The 20,909-nt window shown below is 40.4% G+C and overlaps 1 protein-coding gene across 1 annotated transcript in view; it reads left to right on the plus strand.

Moving 5' to 3' along the window:
- The window catches only part of LOC109920520, a 210,432-nt gene that overhangs the window by 43,698 nt on the left and 145,825 nt on the right, over nucleotides 1-20,909 (plus strand). The window contains exon 3 of the mRNA XM_048602008.1: nucleotides 1,172-1,219. Within this exon, the coding sequence (XP_048457965.1) occupies nucleotides 1,172-1,219 (48 nt within the window). The remainder of the gene's footprint in view (nucleotides 1-1,171; nucleotides 1,220-20,909) is intronic.

The following is a 20,909-nucleotide window of genomic DNA, read 5'->3' on the forward strand; positions in this document are numbered from 1 at the left end:
AGAAGGTTAAGAGGTGACTTGATAGAGACATACAAGATGATCAGAGGATTAGATAGGGTGGACAGTGGGAGCCTTTTTCCTCGGATGGTGATGGCTAGCACGAGGGGACATAGCTTTAAATTGAGGGGTGATAGATATAGGACAGATGTCAGAGTAGGTTCTTTACTCAGAGAGTAGTAAGGGCGTGGAATGCCCTGCCTGCAAAAATAGTAGACTCGCCCACTTTAAGGGCATTTAAATGGTCATTGGATAAACATATGGAATAGTTTAGGTTAGATGGGCTTCAGACTGGTTTCACAGGTCGGCACAACATCGAGGGCCGAAGGGCCTGTACTGCGCTGTAATGTTCTATGGGAGGTGGTAATTGCTTGCTATGTCAGCATTTGTTACCCTTCCCTAATTGTTGTAGACTTGAGTTGTTGCTGGGCTTTTACAAGAGAGAGTTAAGCGTGAACCATTTTGCTGTGGGTCTGGAGTTGCATGTAGGCCAGACTGGGTAAGGATGGCAGATTTCCTTTCCTGAATGACTTTTATTGAAAGAGATGAGTTTGACAGCAATCTATAGATCGAGGTCATGGTGAAATTAGACGTTAACTGGCTTCTTGTTTCAGATTGATTCATTGAATTTAAATTCCACCAGCAGTTTTGGTGGGATTTGAAAATGTCTCCCTAGATTACTAATCCGGTGACATTACCAGTATGCCACTGTTTTCCCCCTCATTGATAGATTTTTGTTGGATTAAGCTATAAATCAAAGGCGGGTAAACACAAATGAGCCACGATTGAGTGGTGCAATTGGTTTGATGAGGAGAATAATCTGCCTCCATACCCATGTGGAGGAGACTGAAGCTGTAATCTGCCTAATATGTTCACTGCTTTAAGCAGAGGATGAACAACAAGGGTACAATAGTCATTGTCTCTGATGTTAAATATATTGATAGAATTAAAGAAAGCATTGAAAGCTGCTGAAGATATTTAAACTTGCACCAAATTGAAAGAAAAATGAACTTGTCAGAATTGAAATTGTCAAGCAAGAATACCTGAGGGTTAAATCAGATTTTCTGACCGTTGTTCCAGTTATCACAATGTTGATTAATATTATCACAACCGCTCACAGATTTCCTCTTCCATTCTCCCACGAATAGATCTAACTGAGTTTTGTTTTCCACAGGGCCCCAAGAATGAAGACAGGCTGAGTTGTAAAGTATGCACAGCTGAGGTAAGATTTTACATGCCGGAAATTGTGGGGCTGAGGGAGGTGAGAGTGGAGTATTAAATACAGATACATACATTTCTTTTTCCTGTAAAGGTTTCTTTTTGGTTAAAAATAAACAATTGAATTAAAAGCTATATAAAACAATAAATATCACCAATGATACTTAGGAATCTGTGGTCAAAAGTGTCTAAATCTCATTATCCTATGGGACCACTTGCAGTTAAAGTGATGTAATGGGCTTTTGAGTCATATCAGCATTTGTGAAATGTGAGTGCTGTCTGCCATTGCATTAAAATTGACATTGTGTCTAACATTTAAATAATGTGCACTCCAGTGTGAGCTTTACTGTGCCATATCTACATATGAATGCATCTAAGTGCTGCCGTGATTTCTTCTCAACAATATGAGATACGTACTATTTAGCTGCAGTAAAACATCAATATCCCTCATTATCTGCAGTCAGTATAATGAGTGATCGAGTCTGTAAAATTTCATTCAATATAATGTTGAAATTTTAATTGCCTTTAAAATGCACCACTTTTTGTGATCTAAGGATGGGTCTCGAACACGTGAACTCACAAATGCCTTGATGAGCCAGTTAATCTATTAGTTTAAAACGGCCTTTAAGCATAAATTTTGGAAAGTAGCTGGTTTAAAATTAGTCAGTAAATTTTACACAGTGTTACTTTATTCATAAAGTTGACTCAATTGTAGTGTCACAATGAGATATCATTTATAAGTACCGGAGCTGTATATATGTGTGTATATATATGTTAATAAAATATTGATGATAATAATTAACATTCAAGGTTATTTTCAATTGAACATTTGGTTACAGAAGTGATTTAGATCTGTTTTAGTCTGCTTGGCTTCATCCCATGCGTGCTGTTTAAGTTTAATTGGCAGGTTCCAAAACAGAAATGTGGATTTCACTTATTGCCATCTTGTCCATCTTGTTCTTTTCAATCAATCACAATTTGTTTTATCAAATGAACTCATTTTTGATTATCATCTTTCACCTAGTGTTCATTTACATAAAGTATTCTATATATATTCACCATATTGAATTTTGTACTTTGCTGCTATACATTGTAGTGATGTGTACATCTGGACATGTACACTTGTCTCAAGACACCTCTGCAGGGGTTCCTCAGGGTACTGTCCTCAGCCCAACCATCTTCAGTCAATTACCTTCCATCTACTGTGAGGTTATAAATGGGGTGTTTGCTGATAACTGCACAATATTCAGCACGATTGCGACTCCTCTGATATTGAAGAGTTCCCTTTCTATGTGCAGCAAAACCTGGACAATATGCAGTGGCAAGTAACACTGATGCCACACAACTGTCAGGCATTATCCATCTCAAACAAAAAAATTTCCCCTTGACATTCATTAACATTTCAATTGCTTAATCCCCCACTATCAACATCCCAGGGGCTACTATTGACCAAAAACTGAACTCAAACAGTCATATAAATATTGTAACTCGAAGGCTATGAATATTATACTGAATAACTCATCTCCTGACTTTCCAAAGCCCTTCAACCATCTACAAGGCACAAATACAAAGCTTGTATACAGTGTGCAGTTTTGGTCATCTTATGTAAGGAAAGATACAAAAGAGATTTACCGGATTGTTAGGCATCCTTAGAAGAGGCTTAAGGGTCTAGGCCTGAAACGTCAGCCTTCCTGCTCCCCTGATGCTGCTTGGCCTGCTGTGTTCATCCAGCTCTACACCTTGTTATGCCGGATTGATATGCTGGAATGAGTGGTATGTTTTATGAGAGTAGGATAAAATAAGGTTAAGCTTATTTCCGCTAGAGTTTGGAAGAATGAGAAGTGACCTGATTGAAATGTGTAAGATCCTGAATGGTGGACATGTTTTCTCTTGTGGGGCAATCCAAAACTAGTGGGCTGTATTTTAAAGTTGGGGCCATCCTTTCAGGACAGAGATGAGGAAAAGTAATAAGAAGGTTATGTGACTTTGGAACTGTGCTTCAGACGGCAGTGGAGTCATTGAATATTTTTAAGATAGAGGTGAGTTGATTCTTGTTAGGAAGGGAATTAAAGGTGATTGGGGCTACATGGGAATATAAATTTGAAACACAAAACAGATCAATCATGATCTTCTTGAATGGTGGAGCAAGCTGAAGGGTCAGTGTCTACTACTGTTTTGCATGTTTATATGTAAATATGTTTGTGTGACATGGAATAAACTTCACTTTTAGTCTATCAGCACTCTAGAAGCTCAGTATCACCCAAGCCAATGCTGCTTGGTTTATTGGCACCCCATTCACCACCTTGAACATTCACTCCTCCACTACCAGTGGCAGCAGTTTTTACTATCTGCAAGTTGCACCACAGCAATTGACCCGGGCTCCTTCCAAACATATAACCTCAACCATCTCAAAGGACAAAGGCAGCAGGTACATAGGAACGTCACCACCTGCAAGTTCACCTCCAAGCCACTCGTCATCCTGACGGGGCAGTATATTGCTATTCCTTCACTGCTGCTAGGTTAAAGTCCAAATCCATTTCTAACAGCACTTTTGGTTGTATGCAGTCTGCAACGGCCCAAGAAGATACGTCAATGTTGACATCTCAGGGATAATTAGAGATGGGCAACCAATGCTTTTCTCGCCAGCAACAGCTACATCCTGCAAGTAAATAAGGGGAAAAGAAAGCATGATGGGGTCAGGTGACTTAGCTGGTGGGGACTTGGTTGGCAGCTCAGGATAATGCCAACAGTTTAGGTTTGATTCCCATTCCAGCTGACATAGATTTGGGGCCTGCCTCTTCACACTGCATTGAGACTGGTAGGCAATGTTAAGTCACCAGTAACCAAGGGTCAGGATGAAGCATCAGCAGATAATGAACCTACTTTCGGACAGAGCACACATACCATATACACAAGTGACACTGGCCGTGAGGATTAGAATTATTAGGGTAACATTCTCAAATGTCCCTCTACGGGCAGCCCAATCAAAAGCCTGACTGTGATACAGTAACACAGTCTGAAAGGTAACTTATTGGTTTGATGTTTCTTTTATTACTGTGCTACGTCTCAAATATTTCTGAGGAGTACTGTCTCTTATTAGATTGCACCCCAGTTTGTTGTCAATTTCTCATCAGTCACTTTGGAGGCTGTCAATCTGAAAACAATTATCACAGGAAATCCATTAGACATCTATCATCTATTATGGAACTAGGACAAGTGACTGTGAACACCAGTGACCTTACAATCAGCTAGCTAAAGCATTAATGGTTTATTTCAACTATCTACCAATTCTTAAATTGTCCATCACGAAGAGCTATCTTCTCATGAATTGCTTGAAATACATCTTACTAAAGAGCCTGACACTCATCCTCTCTTGCTGGTCTGTTATGGCCAAAGTTAATGGCTGTCTCCCAAAACCTGTACACAAACATGATTGGCAAATAAACAATGATATCTGGAACCATGCAGAGGAACAGTACCAATTGAAAAGGGGGACTGAAGATTCGATGAATCCTTTGATTCTTTTTTCTATTGATGAAGTTAGGGAATGAGACAGAATTCCTCAACATTGGAATTGTCAGATTTTGAGGGGGAAAAATTCACAATAGAGTAATTTTGAATGCATGGTGGAGAGGAGAGCAAATGGTTGATTTCTCCTACTGAGAAATGCCAAAATAAATTGTAAGCTCTGCATGGCTTGTGTTCGATAAATCTTTGTTTAGATCATAGTTTACTCTTATGGCTTTTTATCCAATGATAGAGAAGGGAGGTCATCTAAAGTGCGAAAATTAAACAACAGTAGCAAGATACAGGTCTACCCAACTCCGATAACTGAAGATGTAAATATGTGACAGAAAATTTAACAAGCAAAATAAAGTGGGTATGCAACAGTAACAATGGCTTATATTATATATAGTGCATTTGAAATAATATAGGGTCTCAAGGCACTTACACCAAGTCACTTAAGGCGATAGCAAGAAAGTTGGTCAAAGGGATAGGAATTTTCCATGGCATTTTAAAGGAGGGTTGAGGGGTAGTGTTGGGGAGATGATGAAGGGGGTAATTCTAAAATTTGAGGCCTACGATGCTGAAGATATGGCAGACCATGGTGGGGCAATTAATAGAGAGGAATTTGAACATAAGGAAGAGAATCACATGGTGTATTGCAGATGTAATGACCACTAGGAGTGATAGACAAATGCGACTCGATGTGAGCCAGAATGCTACTCAAAATAACAGCTAATGTTTGCCCCAAAGCCATGTTACCATTCTAGAGATTCCTCTCATTGAATATTACATACAATTAGGTGGGAATATCTTCTAAGATTGGATCTCAGTCTTGGGATTTCTCTGATGCACATGGTTGAATGGCTTACCAACACTATTGGAATTTATCTGAGAGATCAGCTTTCAGGTAGAGTATAGGAGGTCTGCAGTGTGGGCGACAACTGTGGGGAGATGAGGACAGGAGTGGGGACAGACAGCCAAACAGATACACGTTATTAGACTCTCTTTCACCTCCCTTGGACATCTACCCCAGTAACTTTGAGATGTAAGCAAAGATTTGAAAAATGTCAAAGGTGTTTCAAACAATTTCTTCTCAAACATGTTTGATTGATGACATATGGAATGATGATTTGTCCATCTGTGTGTTAATGCACTATATGATCTTTGGGTTCAAGATCTGATACCATTCTAATCCTCAGCAGATGCTGAAACAATGCTGCAATGAATGCTGTGTAAATAGTCTGACCGAGGTAAGCTGGGATATAGTGGTATTCTTTATCAGTTTCCTTCCCAAGAGAGACATTATTGGAAAACAAACTCTCACACCTTGTAAAACTAAGTGCCTGGTGTTCTGATACTGCATGAAACCTGTGAAAATACAATTTGCAATAAGATTTAGACATTTCACTTAGCTTTTTAGCTGAACTCTCCACAACATAGATTGTTCTCCAGAAACACATTTTGTTTTACTGACTTGTTATTGGGATAAGAAAATACCCAAAATATTTAATGCAGGAAGAATACTTTATGACTGGTGGGGAGGGTGGAAGGTTGCGTAGTGGGGAGCTGACTGAATTGTATTATTTTCAACACTCACTGCGTGAAATTTCACTGCAACTGCAGACTGAGACAGCAAAACTTTCGCCTCTCTGCCAATTTATGTAGCCTGGAGATTTACTGAGTGTTCTGTAGTCTGCAATGCTTCAGGTGTATCTCCGAAACCTTTGGGTTGGCATCTCTGGGTCAGCAGAACCAACTCAATTACTTTTTCCCTCTTGGATGTGACAGAAGTCTGCCTTCTGGATGCTTCTTGGTGCCAGCTTATGTACCTTTTTCGGGAACTCCTCAGATACCCGTTCAGGATAGAAGCCATCTATGCACATACATGGTGGCTTAGCCTTCTAGCAAATCCACCCTTGACTCATAGCCCTTAAGGTGATGACTACTTTGGTCCCAAAACACTAATTATGCCACGGTAGAGCCAAGAATCACCTGAGTCTTGGTACTCTGTGTATCATCTTCATGCAGTTTCAGAATAGGTTTGATGATAGCGTAGAACCAACCATGATTAATGGAAGCAATCGCTGTTCAATAGATTTGTAGAATTGTTATAGCACTGGAGGGGAGCAATTCACCTATTGCCACTCCTCTGTCTTTTGCCTATAACTCTGCAAAATTTTCTTTTCAGATAATGATCCAGTTCCCTTTTTGAAAACCTCATTGAATCTGCCTCTACCACACTCACATGTGCATTCCACATGCTAACCACTTGCTGTATGAAAAAGATTTTCTTCATACTGCCATTGTTGCTTTTGCCAATACTTTTTAAAAATTCATTCATGGGATGAGGGCGTTGCTGGCTAGGCAGCATTTATTGCCCAGAGGGCACTTGAGAGTCAACCACATTGTTGTGGAGTCTGGAGTCACATGTAGCCAGACCAAGTGAGGATGGCAGTTTCCTTCCCTAAAGGGCATTAGTGAACCAGATGGGTTTTTCCCAACAATCGACAATGGATTCACGGTCATCATTAGATTCTTAATTCCAGATACTTACTGGATTCCACCATCTGCCATGGTGGGATTTGAATCTGGGTCCCCAGAACATTATCTGCGTCTCTGGATTAACAGTCCAGCGATAATACCACTAGGCCATTGCCTCCCCTACCATAAACTGGTACTGTCTGTTTCTTGATCATTGCACTGAAAGGGACAGTTTCTCTGTTAATGCTCTGTGCAGACCACTTGTGATTTTGAACACCTCGATCAAATGTCGTCTCATGGGGAACAGCCACAATTTCTCCAACTTGTCTCTCCAACTGAAGTTACTCATCATGGAAACTGGAGCCATTCTCATGAGTCTTTTCTGTACCCTCCCAAATGAGTTTACATCCTTCCCAAAGTGCAGTACCCAAAACATAATGCAAAACTCTAGTTGAGGAAAAACCAAATTTTATACAAGTTTAACACTGTACTAGTTCTGTACTTACCTATTGATAAAGCTTTATTGAACACTCTCTCCAGCTGTCCTATAAGCTATGCACATAAACACCCAACTGACTCTGTTCCTATACCCATTTTAGAATTATATCCTTTATTTTACATTGTTGCTGTGCCGTTCTTATCGAAATGAATCACTTCACGCTTCTCTGCTTTAAATTACATCTGTCACTTGTCTGCCCAATGCACCAACCTGTCCATGTCCTTAGGAAGTACTAGCCTATCCTTGTCGCAGTTTATGCTTTCAGATTTCGTATCATCTACACTTTTTGAAACTGTACCAATGAACCAAGGTGTAGATAAGTGATATATATCAGAAACTACAGAGTCCTAGCGTTGATTCTGAGCAAACCCCATTGTAAACCTTCCTCCCATTTGAAAAATAATGTCCATAAGACATAAGAGCAGAAGTAGACCATTCAGCCCATTGAGTCTCTTCTGCATTCAGAATCATGGTTGATCTAATAATCCTTAAGTCCACTTTCTTGCTTTTTCCCCTTAACCTTTGGTTCTATTACTGATTAAACATCTGTCTATCTCAACCTTGAATATACTCAAAGACCCAGCCTCAACAGCCCTCTGTGAGAATGTGGAGTTGCAGCCAAAATTAGATCAGTCATGATCTTATTGAATAGCAGAGCAGGCTGAAGGGGCCGAATGGTCTACACCTGTTCCTAATTCGTATATTCTTGGTCCAGTGACATTACAATAAAGCTACCATTTCCCCTATCATAGGGCCATTCAAAAATTTAAAACACAGCTATTCCCTGGCTTGGCAACTCACACAGGTAAACTCTTGTCACTTTTCTCCAAGCTTTCCAGTGAGGGTTGGAGGGTTTGAGCTATAGGGAGAAGCTGAATAGACTGGGGCTATTTTCCCTGGATCATCAGAGGTTGAGGGGTGACCTTATAGAGGTTTATAAAATCATGAATAACATTGATAGGATAAATAGATAAGGTCTTTTCCCCAGGTTGGGGGAGTCCAAAACTACAGGACAAAGGTTTAAGGTGAGAAGGGAAAGATTTTAAAGGGATTCAAGGGCCAATGTTTTCATGCAGAGGGTGGTGCGTGTATGGAATGAGCTGCCAGAGGAAGTGGTGGAGGTTGGTACAATTACAACATTTAAAAGGCATCCGGATGGGTATATGAATAGGAAAGGGTTTAGAACGATATGGGACAAATGCTGGCAAATGGGACTAGATTTATTTAGGATATCTGATCGGTATGGATGAGTTGGACCAAAGGGTCTGTTTCTGTGCTGTAATCTCTGTGACTCTAAGTCAGGTGCGATAATGGTGTAAAAGAAAGATCTTTCATTATCAGTTACATTAAATGAGTTAACAGACTCTTGAACAGACCTCTCAAATGTTAATTTTGATCTCTCGCTTTTCCTCTGCAGCGGTAACACTGCATTCTCCACTCTGTCCTGTAGAGCATGCAAAACAACACTTTTCACTGTATTTGGTACATGTGACAACAATAAACCAATCAATCTTTATGGGACAGCAGATTTTTCACTCTTTACCTTGTCATTGCTGAAATATGCCACGTTGCAAGACTTCAACCAGTGGCCAATGCAATATAAATATGTTGTATATTTAAGAACAGCTGTAATACTTGTTTATCTGGTTTATGCCCTGAATTCCAGTCCCCTAGCTAAGTGCTAGTCCAAGTTAGTAACAAAAATCTCAACGTTTCAAGCCACAGGAATACACAGTCCACATTCTTTCATTTAACCAATCTGTAAATTAATTAGAATGGCAAAAGAAACTACAATATTTAAGACAGCTATCATTTAGTTTGCATTTTTTTAAATACAAAACAAGGGCTAACTCAATGGCTTGTGTAGACCAGAATAGTCCCAGCCTCAAGACCTCATCTTTGCTGAACGAACTGATCTTAGTGTCGCAATATTTAGTATTGTTCTCTGAATGAGCGCAATTCTTCTGACCTTGCATTTATTTCTCACTCTGACCGGCCCTAATAAAATGGGTTGATGGGTTGTTCTGGACTTGGAACGGTGGTATTAGCACAATAGTGTTATATTGGGAACTCCTGGTGATTGATCCAGGAAGCAATATTGTTATATGTCCAATTCAGGATGGTATGTGACTTAATGGGAATTTGATGGTGTCCCCCAAGATATTGCTCTACTTGTCCTATGTTCACTTTGCTGAAGTTGATTGTAGTGCCATTTGGTTTGGAAGGGAGAAAAACATGCGAAAGTAAAACTGCACTTAGGAAATAACACATACTCGCAATGGCAAAGCTGTACAAAAACAGAAATTGCTGGGGAACCTTAGCAGGTTTGGCAGCATCTGTGGAGAAAAAGCAGAGTTAACATTTCGAGTCCAGTTCAGAACTGAAAAAGGGTCACTGGACTCGAAGTGTTAACTCTGTTTTCTCCCCACAGATGCTGCCAGGCCTGCTGGGTTTCTCCAGCAATTTCTGTTTTTGTTTCAGATTTCCAGCATCTGCAGTTCTTTGTTTTAGAACAGCAGAACAGCAGCCTTGCTTCATACCTTGCCTGATGTTTATTACTCTGCCAATTCTCTATCATCAGCATTATCTGATTTCTTACACTAATTGGTACTCGCATGCCTGTGTGCATTGACTGAGGAGGCACTTAGCTTGATTCTTTACCAGTCATGGTTGAATAGCATAGCAACACTCAAAATCGCATGAATGAGGTAAAAGATAGGGAGTCTGCTACCAGAGGAATCATACCCAAACAAGCAATCCATGTCCTCAGGAGGGGAAAATAAAAACTGCCCAAGAAGATAGGAATAAAAACGACATTTTTGGGGCTACTGTCATTGAAAGAGCAAAACGATGTGAACATTGAACTGCTACTGCATTGAGAACGTTAGTGTATGAAGGACAAAATGAAACAAAATACATTAATTAACCTTGTGAATACACTGTAAATACTGTTTTGTGTGCATGCACAATCAAACTCGGTACAGATTTTCATTTGTGAGTTTTTGTTTGTATCCTTTTGCTTTTCATATTAAACACAAAACATATTGCGATTAATGCCAACCCATAATGCATGTGCTATAATTGACTAAAAGGGCAAAGTTCTTTTTTCCATAGAATCAATTTCCATAATATTAGTTACGTTAATTGTCAACACAGATGCATAACTAAAAATATATTTGCTGCAAAACAATATCATTAGTCGGCAAAACCAAGCTTTTATTAATTAGGGTTTCACTTAGACTGTTATCAGATGTATTCTGCATTTCAAAAGAGAAATATCCTTTGTGGTTAGAGGCATACAGCACTCCAGTGAATACAGCCTCCATTTAATGCTCTTGCCATTTAATTCTGGTGGTATTTTGGGAACCTCTTACTGTGAGGTCACAAACGCAGGGCATAATGTACAAGTTATACTAATTTGTTAGGGCAATGAATACATTAATTTCGTTAGCAAATGGCCTTAAAGCAATAATTACCAGTGTGGGTGTGTCAGAAGCGATCATGTTAAATTGTGGCTGTTAATTATTAAGATTTTGTTTGGAGATACCCAGCTTTGACATCCTACCTGAATGTCAATGTTCAAACTCTGTTGTATGCTTTGTAACTCCTTTTTACACAACAGTCTGGCATCTCTGTGGATCAAATGAGGATGATCAACGTCAAGAATTTAAAGGGGATCCAAAATAAAGTCTCTAAACAGATCTATTTTTTTCAGTGGAACTTAATTCTTTAGCTGTCTGGGGTCGACTGTCACTTGCCTTTGTAGCTGTATGATTCTTGGCCCAGATAAAAACAAATGAAATTGTGTAAACAGACTATACCGGTGAGTACTTACGATTTCTGACAATTATTGGGTTTTGAAACAGATGCATTCACATCTATCAACACTAAAACAATCCACACATCAGCTACTTCTTGGCAACGGCCTTGCATTGTGCAAATTGCTGCCAAGATTTTGTCTCTATCTAGTGGCAAACACTTGAACAGTGATGAACGGGGGAAAAAAATGTTTCCAGTTCAGCTGGTCTGTCCCACACAACTGCAAAACCCTGTGCATCAGAACTGACCACCTCACTTTAAATTTATTTTTTATTCATTCATGCAATGTAGGCATCGCTGGCCAGGCCAGCACATATTGCCCATCCCTAATTACCCAGAGGGCAGTTAAGAGCCAACCACATTGCTGTGGGAATGGTGTCACATATAGACCAGGTAAGGATGGCAGTTTCCTTCTCTAAAGGACAGTAGCGAACCAGATGGGTTTTTCCAGCAATCAACAATGGATGCATGGTCATCATTAGACCCTTAATTCCAGATTTTTATTCAATTCAAATTCCACCATCTGCTGTGGTGGGATTCAAACCAGGTGCCCAGAACATTCCCTGAGTCTCTGGATTAACAGTCCAGTGATAATGCCACGAGGCCGTCACCTCCCCCATTGTGTAGGTTCCATTTGGATTTAAAGATCTATACAAGCCAAGGTGTAAATGGTTCTTGTAGAGAGCAAGCTTTCACACACCAGTCTATACACCAGTTTTAAAAGCTGTTATGGTTCTAAGTAGTCATGGTGTGAAACTTCTTATTGAATATCTCAGAATCTTGGGGATGCTAAAATGTATCTTATTAATAATAGACAGAAACTACAGTGCAGTCCTTGTATAGATCCAAAATAAGGTTTCTTGACATAAATTCAAACCTTTGCAAGTTTGTAAAGACTAAAAAAACTTGCATGCAAATATCTCCACTAAGATTGCAAGTGATTCTTATGTTAAATAACAACTATGTGACATTTGCAATTTAAGGCACAGTTCCTCTATCTAGAGAGCTATTTAATATTGTACATAACACATATGCACTTTGCTGATTTAGTTCCTTAGAAACATTCTGGGAATGTAAACTACCAAATCCTGGAGATTAGAACATAGAACGTAGAACATAGAACATTACAGCGCAGTACAGGCCCTTTGGCCCCCGATGTTGCGCCGACCTGTGAAACCAATCTGAAGTCCATCTAACCTAAACTATTCCATTATCATCCATATGTTTATCCAATGACCATTTAAATGCCCTTAAAGTTGGCGAGTCTACTACTTTTGCAGGCAGGGCATTCCACGCTGTCTTAAGTCCCATTATTTTCACCATTGCAATATTTCTACTTAGATCAAATAAGTTCCTGCCCTTGAATTATTTTTAGCTTTCTTTTCTTCAGAGACATATTGTTCTCTTCCTCTATTCTGAAAACAAGAACAAAATGTTCATGTAATAGATCTGCTATTTCCTTTTTATTATCCACTGTAACATCACCTACAACATGTCAGTTTCAAAACCTACTCTTCCAGAAAAATATGTTCCAAGTGCTTTCTAGAAATTTTTTGCTATTACTATTTGATTTATTCTGCTCCTCCCAGTCTACTGAAAAATTTAAACCTCTCATTGTAAGGAGATTGCAGATCAGGGAAGCAGCATCATATTTATTCATTCTGCCTGCTGCAGACAACATTTTGCGTGTCTTATCATTCCTTAGTTGGACACTCGGGCCTCAATATTACCAGAAGTCGGCTAAGTGTTAATTTTGGTGAGTGTCATGGTGGTTTCTCTCCTTGAGTCCTCGCGGGTTTTATCATGCTATCTTCCCAAACCCACCTCACTAGCTATGCACTGTAATGCTATGGTGCCCTGATTGCTTTATTCTCCCACTCTCTGTTTCTCCTGGAATGAGAGAACAGGGCAGTGGAATTGACTAAGATGAAAGTTGGGTGGCACAGCAGTTAGTGCTAATGCAGGTAGGAAAAGGTGGTGAGGTGTCCTGAGTGAGTCAGTAGGCAGCACAGAGGCCGGGCAGGGTTAGTGGTATAGTCCAACTGGTGTGTAAGAGCAAATAAGGAAAGATGTTACAATCAGGAGTGAGAGAGATAGCCTTGGTGGGAGGTGTGTGCAGTGACAGAGTTAGAGTAAGTGTGAGGTAGCACTGTGATGGTAGCACCATGGTGGATCAGAGAAGGTCATTGACCATCTTCCTCCTCTGCTGAACACCCCTCCAGTCAGCTGAAATCATACCAATCTGGGTGGCAAACTCAGACTAAGTTGGCAGGGTCTGGTGTCATGACCTTCTTTGCCAGTTTTGTGGGAAAAGGACATCCTTCCACCGCACCACCCCATCCACCATGACCTCCCGTTCACTGCCTACAAAGCAGGGCAGCAATTTCCCTTTATCTACCATGTCCGGGGGAAAGGTCATGAACCGTGAGGGCTCTAGACTGACCGTGCCTGACCAGGTACACAAAGCCTTTTAAAGATGACACCATCACCAAGGTTTCTGGGATATTCTGGCAGTGGCAAGTCCTTCTACTTGCTGTAGCCAGATTTGAGCTAACAATGCATGAGAGAGACACCATAGGGGCATGGTACATAGTTAATGAGGCAAATTTGGGCATTTGTGTGAGAAAACAGACCAGGCCCCTCAGAGAGAAATTACTGGATGAAAATGGCAAAATACAGTAAGAGTCAGCTCATTGTTGCCATTATCCAAGCATCCTTACTAAAATTCCTGCTTTCAATAGTTGCAATTATGTTTCTTAATCATCATTCTTACTCCCTCTCACCACCTTCCCCCATTTCCCCGGTCCTATCCAAATATCCTGCAGTTTGGAATGTTGTTCCCAATCATGCCCAGTTTGTGACTGTATTGTTCAGGGCATTATACCAGTCCCACAATATGCCCATTTAAAGTTCTTTCTCCATTCCTATTGATTTTTCATGCTTTTATTTATCCTTTCTGTAAGGATTTTGTTTCAGTCCTGGTGAAACTGGTCCAACAGTACTGCTCTTTTCTGTCTGTTTTTTCTAATCAACCTGTTCAGAATCAAAGACCCCTCCCACCCCGGCTATAATCTCTTCCAACCTCTTCCGTCAAGCAGAAGATACAAAAACTTAAACATACGTACCAAGAGATTCAAGAACAGCTTCTTCCCCGCTGTCATAGACCAATACAGCATGGAAACAGGCCCTTCAGCCCAAACTGGTCCATGCTGACCATGGTGGCCACTCAACTAGTTCCAATTGCCTACACTTGGTTCATATCCCTCTAAACCCTTCCCATCCATGCACCTATCCAAATGTTTTTTAAATGTTGCTATTGTACCTGCCTCAACCACTTTCTCTAGCAGCCCATTCCATATACGCACCACTCTCTGTGAAAAAGTTGCCTCTCGGATCCTTCTTAAATCTATCCCCTCTCACCTTAAACCAATGCCCTCTAGTTTTCAATTCCCCATCCCTGGGAAAAAGACGATATGCATTCATCCTACCTATGCCGCTCATGATTATATACACCTCAATAAGGTCACCCCTCATTTTATCAGATTTTTTAATGGACCTCTTGAATATTAAATTTAAATGTTGACCTCGCTCTTTGTGCCCCTTCTCTGCAGCTGTAACATTGCATTCTTCGCTCTGTTGCAGTACCCTAATGCACTTTATATGGTGTGATCTGCCTGTCCTGCATGCAAAACAAAACTTTTCACTGTACCTAGATACATATGGCAATAATAAATCAAATCAAAAGATGTTATTACACACATCTGGAGCAGGTGAGACTTTGTGCCACAAATGAAATCCCTCCTTCCCACACCAATCAATGCGTCTATTTCCTGAGCTGTACATCCCCATAACAATTAGAACATGGGGCAACCCAAAGATGATGTTTTTTTAACTTTTTCTTTCCTCTGGCATCCTGTCCACCATACACAATCGTGGTACTTAGTGTCTCTCAATGTGTACTTTCCTCCTGACCTTCTTTATCGCAAGGTGGGATTTGAACTCATGACCTCTGGGCATTCAGGGCTATATCATTTAGAAGCCTAGCAGAGGGGAAGGGTGTGTGCTTTTGGCCTGCTGAGCAAAGTAGGAGGTAACAGATGTGGCTGAATGGATGTTCCTCCATTTTAGTATCAGAAAAGTCCATGAAATTCTTGCAGCTGCTTTGGGAAGTGGGGGTAGAGACGGCATGTTGATTTGATTTGATTTATTATTGTCACATGCACCCAGGTACTGTGAAAAGCTTAGTTTTGTGTGCAGTACAGGCAGATCGTACAATACAAAGTGCATCAGGGTGATAGAACAGAGTGAGGAGTTGAGATGGGGCTGCTGGAAATGCTGGGAATACAAGTAGAGAGAGCAAGCTAGGGTCATCTTTGATCTCTGAGATGGTCTTGGTGCATTGGGCCTTTTGTATAGAGAAACCTGAGACTTGATGTAGACCACTCTGTTCTGCATGATTATGGGTAACTAAACTAATTGTGCATCAAATTCACACATCTCTGCATCCTTCAGTTAAGGGGGAGTAAATGGTGCCATTATCACAATGGTGGGAGCGAGTGAGTTTTTACTGGAGGCAAAGGTGGAGGTGAGAGAGTCTCGCTGCTGAATTAGAATAGCAAATGGAGGGACAAGGCCTAGACAGTTAGCTATTGAAATGCGGTTGTAACTCAACTGGGGGGGAGATTTTGTTTTTCCCCAGGAGTGAAATCATGTGGCATGGGTATTTATTTTCACTGACAATGAGGTATTCATAACCATCCAGTGTTATTATGTGTGTTAATATATCATAAATGTGACACAGCATCACGGAGGAATGAAAAAGATAGATCAAGTGTTAGATGTTCAGTATCTCCCATAAATCAGAGAGTTGTTAGAAGGGTGACTGCTGTATGATACACTGTATGAGCTTTTGACTATAACTTATTTCCACAATTCTGTTACTGGTTACATGACAGTGAAATATTAGAAATTATGTTTTTTGATTTAAACCAGCAATAAAACAACTCTAGGACAAAAATCTTTGATTTTATGAAACAAGCGCTGGAAAAATGGGCGATACTTATGCAGACTACAGAAATGACCTTTTCAAATACTATTTCATATTCCACCGAGAGATTTTCACTGTTTTTTTTGCTTAGTTTGATCATTTTCTTTTAATGAGGAAATAAGCAAAAGGAGTTTGAAAAATGTAAAGCTTCTGAGAGACTGAATAAAGTAAAAATAAGTAAGTTTAGTTCTGAATTCCAGATGGTCATTGGGTTAAACAGTAAGCCTGAGCCACAGTAGCAAGGATGAGGCCTATTTTGAGGATGGGGCCTTGTTACCGTAGTATGGGAGAGGTTGTTGGCTTGCTTGCCGAGCTGGCTGGTTACCGTACAGATGTTTCATCACCATGCTAGGTAACATCATCAGTGCGGCCTCCGATGAAGCGATGTTGTTCTACTCCGCTTGGAATTTATATGATCCGGTCGGTTAAGTTGGGTTGTGTCATTTTCAGTTCTGTTCTGCATGGGTTTGTATATGCAGTCTGATTCCACATGTTTGTTAATTGCATTACGGGTTGAAAACCAGGCCCCTAGGAATTTCCATGCATGCCTGTGGTTGGCTTGAGCTAGGATGGTCACATTGTCCCAGTTAAATTGATGGCCTTCATTGTCCGAGTGCACTGAGACGAGGGAAACTCCATCATGTCGTTTTGCAGTTAGCTGGTGTTCGTGTATCCTGATGGCTAGTTTCCTTCTGGTGTGGAGGCACTGTGTGGCAACATTCACCTCAGGCCAATTCTCCAGCACCACCCTGCCCCCAAAAGCTTGGAGCTTTGGTTGAAATCTTTGACCTGAAGCCAATCCAACAAACAGGGAGGTCGGTCCATGGTTGGGGTGGGTGATTTTGGCATTGGGGTGAACAGAACCTGAGTTGGCAATGTCTTTGGTTATTCCTGTGGAGCCCTAAAATGAACTTGCATTCTTCCGAGCATCACCAAAATAGAGTCAACAATGTGGGTGGTCAGTGCATTGAGTATAGGAGTTCTGAGGTCATGTGGGTGCTGTACAGGACATTGGACAGGCCACTTTTGGAATATTGTGTTCAGTGCTGGTCTCCCTGTTACAGGAAAGATGTTGTTAAACTTGAAAGGATTCACAAAAGGTTTACAAGGATATTGCCAAGGTTGGAGGGTTTGGGCTATAGGGAGAGGCTGAATAGGCTGGGGCTATTTTCGCTAGAGCGTTGGAGGTTGAGGGCTGATCTTATAGAATTTTATGAAATCTAGGATTCTATGATCTGCCATGACTGGATTCAAACCTGGGACCCCCAGAACATTAGCTGAGTTTCTGGATTAATAGTCTAGCAATACTACCACTAGGCTATCACCTCCCCTCAGAATACCACAACCTGTTGCTATTTTGTTCTGTGCTTTTAAAGCCCTGAAAATACATTGATTTTGCAAACACAATTAATTTCTGAAGAAAAGAGAAACTGAAACTGGAAACCTACATGTAATGGAGCATCAAAACCACACTTCAATGTAATGATCCATTTTATTCCTGCGAATCACCTTGAAAAGGCACTGTATAAATGCACATTCTTGTTGTTGCCGATGGTAACTGAAGAATAAAAGTCTGGCACGCTGTACTACATAACAATCCTCTCGAATACATGGAGAGAGAGATTTATTCCATTCCCGATCGTTTGTTTGTTTAAATAGTATTCCAGAAATGTGATTAAGCCATTGATTTAATTTTAACGATAGTTTGTTCTTGCTGGTGTGCTGAAAATGTCAATGGTGTTGTCTGCTTAATTGTTGTTGTGTGCTCTTTGAGGCCTTGACCTGTGACCTGTTGGGGATATCAGGGTACATTCGACATGCTTTGATATGGTCGCTTATCGACCATTCAGAAATAAAACAAATATAGAATAACGCCTGATAACAGAAAAAGCATTCTCCCTCTTCAGAGTACAAAAGGCATTGAGCGCTTGAAAAGCCTTGATGTGACACATATACATTGCTCTGTGTCTAATGAATAGAGCTTAGTTGCACTAGAATAGTTTACATTGATTGCATTAATGAATGCCTCCAGTAATTAGCTAGAGGGACATACTTCACTGCGGCTTGTGCTACTTACATGCACCGCAGTAGATTAGAAGAAAAGGAAATATATTAAAGGGTCTGCTGAAATGTAATAGTAACTTGGATTTTGTTATTGATTTTCGTGAGAAGGAAACCGTGTGTATTGGTAATCATTGACCTCAGTGACTGTGATTGCAATAAATTCATATTGTGCCACTGCTAGCATAGTTTCCGCATTGATCAGACACTTTAGTCTAGGAATGGTGTTGATCAATGACTTTTCAGCAATATTGCATTCTGTTGCCGTATGAAGGCTGAACGATAGGATGAATATTTTCAACCCCTGCTGCTGTAAGCCTTTCGGATTGGAATATGCCTCCAACATGGATGATAGATTTGATGGCACTCTATTCAGAATATGCAAATGTACATGATTCCTATCAGGTATCCAGCTTTTCAGGCTTCTTTGTGTTTGTGTGTATCTCAAAGACCTGCCTCTTACTGGTTGGGGCTCCCAGCTTAAATAGGTGATTGTGGTCTGGTGGCACCTTTAATGCGGAGACTCAGGTAATGTCATGGGAACCCAGGTTCGACTCCCTCCATGGCATGTGGTGAAATTTGAATTGATTTTTAAAAAGTCTGGAATTAGGTGACTAGTGAAACCATTAACAAACCCCATGTTCACTAACGTCCTTTAGAAAAGCAAACAGCCATCCTTAACTGGTCTGGCCTAAAGGTGACTCCAAATCCATAGCAATATGTTTAATTCTTAACTGCCCTCTGAAATAGCTACTGTCACCACTGCCTTCTCTTGGGCAACTAGAGATGGGCTATTAATGCTTGCCTAGCCTGCGACGCTCATATCTCATGAGTGAATAAAAAAGAGAGAGAAACAGAGTTAACATTTCAAGCCTATTATGACTGTACTTCAGAACAATTCAATTTTTCTCTCTCCACAGAAGCTGCCAGGATTCCTGAGTTTCTTCAGGACTTTCAGTTTTTATTTCAGGTTTCCAGCATCCACAGTATTTTGCTTTTATTTGAGGTACCCAGGTTGACTGACTTGACCTGTTTTCATTCTTCGATAGCAACGTGGCCTGAGTATGCTGTCTGTTGCCTTTGTACAAACTGTTACAATGAGTTGAGGTCACCTCAAACCCAATGGCAAATGCCAAGTGACTGTCAGATGTAGAATTCATGTGTAGATTTGGAGGAGAAGTCACATCACCAGGTACCATTGATACAAACATAAAATATACTCAAACTAACTGTGACAAAATTCCAAGAACTGTACCATTTACCCGCATTCAAAGCTGCATAGCCTCAGTAACTCCATTTTCTTTTCTCTGCATCATATCATCACAACACAGTTATCTTTCTGTGTCAAGAATTTTATTGATGAGCCCTCCCACCATTGTGCTGGTGATCAAAAGTAAACTGATAGGGTGGCAATTCATCAAGTTGGATTGCCCCTTCTTTTTTGTGCAGGGGACAATATGCTACATTTTTTTGAGTCAGTGTTGTACCTTACTTTCCTACCCAACTATATATCATCTGCAAATCTAGCAATCACACAGTCAATTCCTTCTAGTCATTTATATCAATTTTAAAAAAATAAAGGCTTCAACATTGGTCCTCGCAATATTCTGCAAATCACAACACATTTATGCCCATCTTCTGCTTCCAACTAACTTTCTATCCATGGCAATACGTTATGTCTTTACTATGCTCTCTTATTTTGTATAGTAATCTTTATTGTGGCTCCTTATGCGGCTTCTGGAAATCAAAGTACAATATGTAACACCGTAAGATGTAGGAGCTGAAGTAAGCCATTTGGCACATCAAGTCTCCTCCACCATTCAAAGAGATCATGACTGCCTTTCCCCCATAACCCTTGATTCTCCTTTCCTAATTGAAAATCTGTCTTAGCCTTGAAAATTCTTAAGAACCCTGCCTCAACAACCCCTGGGGTGCAGGATTCCGCAGATTCACTACCCTTTGAGAGAAGAAATTCCTCCTTATCTTTGTCTTAAATGTGCAATCCTTATTCTGAGATTATACCCTCTGGTCCTAGACTCTCCCAAAAGGAGCAATGACCTTTCTGCAGCCAGCCTGTCAAGTCCCCTAAGAATTTTGTATGCTTCAATAAGCCTCTCATTCTTCTAAGGTCCAATGAGTACAAGCTCAATCAAGTCAACCTGTCCTCAAAAGAAAATTCCTCCATGCCTGGGATTAACCTAGTAAACTTTCTCAGGGCTGCATCCAATACCTTTCCTTAGATAAAAGGACCAAAACTGTTCATAGCATTCTGAGTCTGTT

This window comes from Rhincodon typus, chromosome 10 (genome assembly GCF_021869965.1).
Source record: "Rhincodon typus isolate 14 chromosome 10, sRhiTyp1.1, whole genome shotgun sequence".
In the NCBI taxonomy this organism is placed as follows: domain Eukaryota; kingdom Metazoa; phylum Chordata; class Chondrichthyes; order Orectolobiformes; family Rhincodontidae; genus Rhincodon; species Rhincodon typus.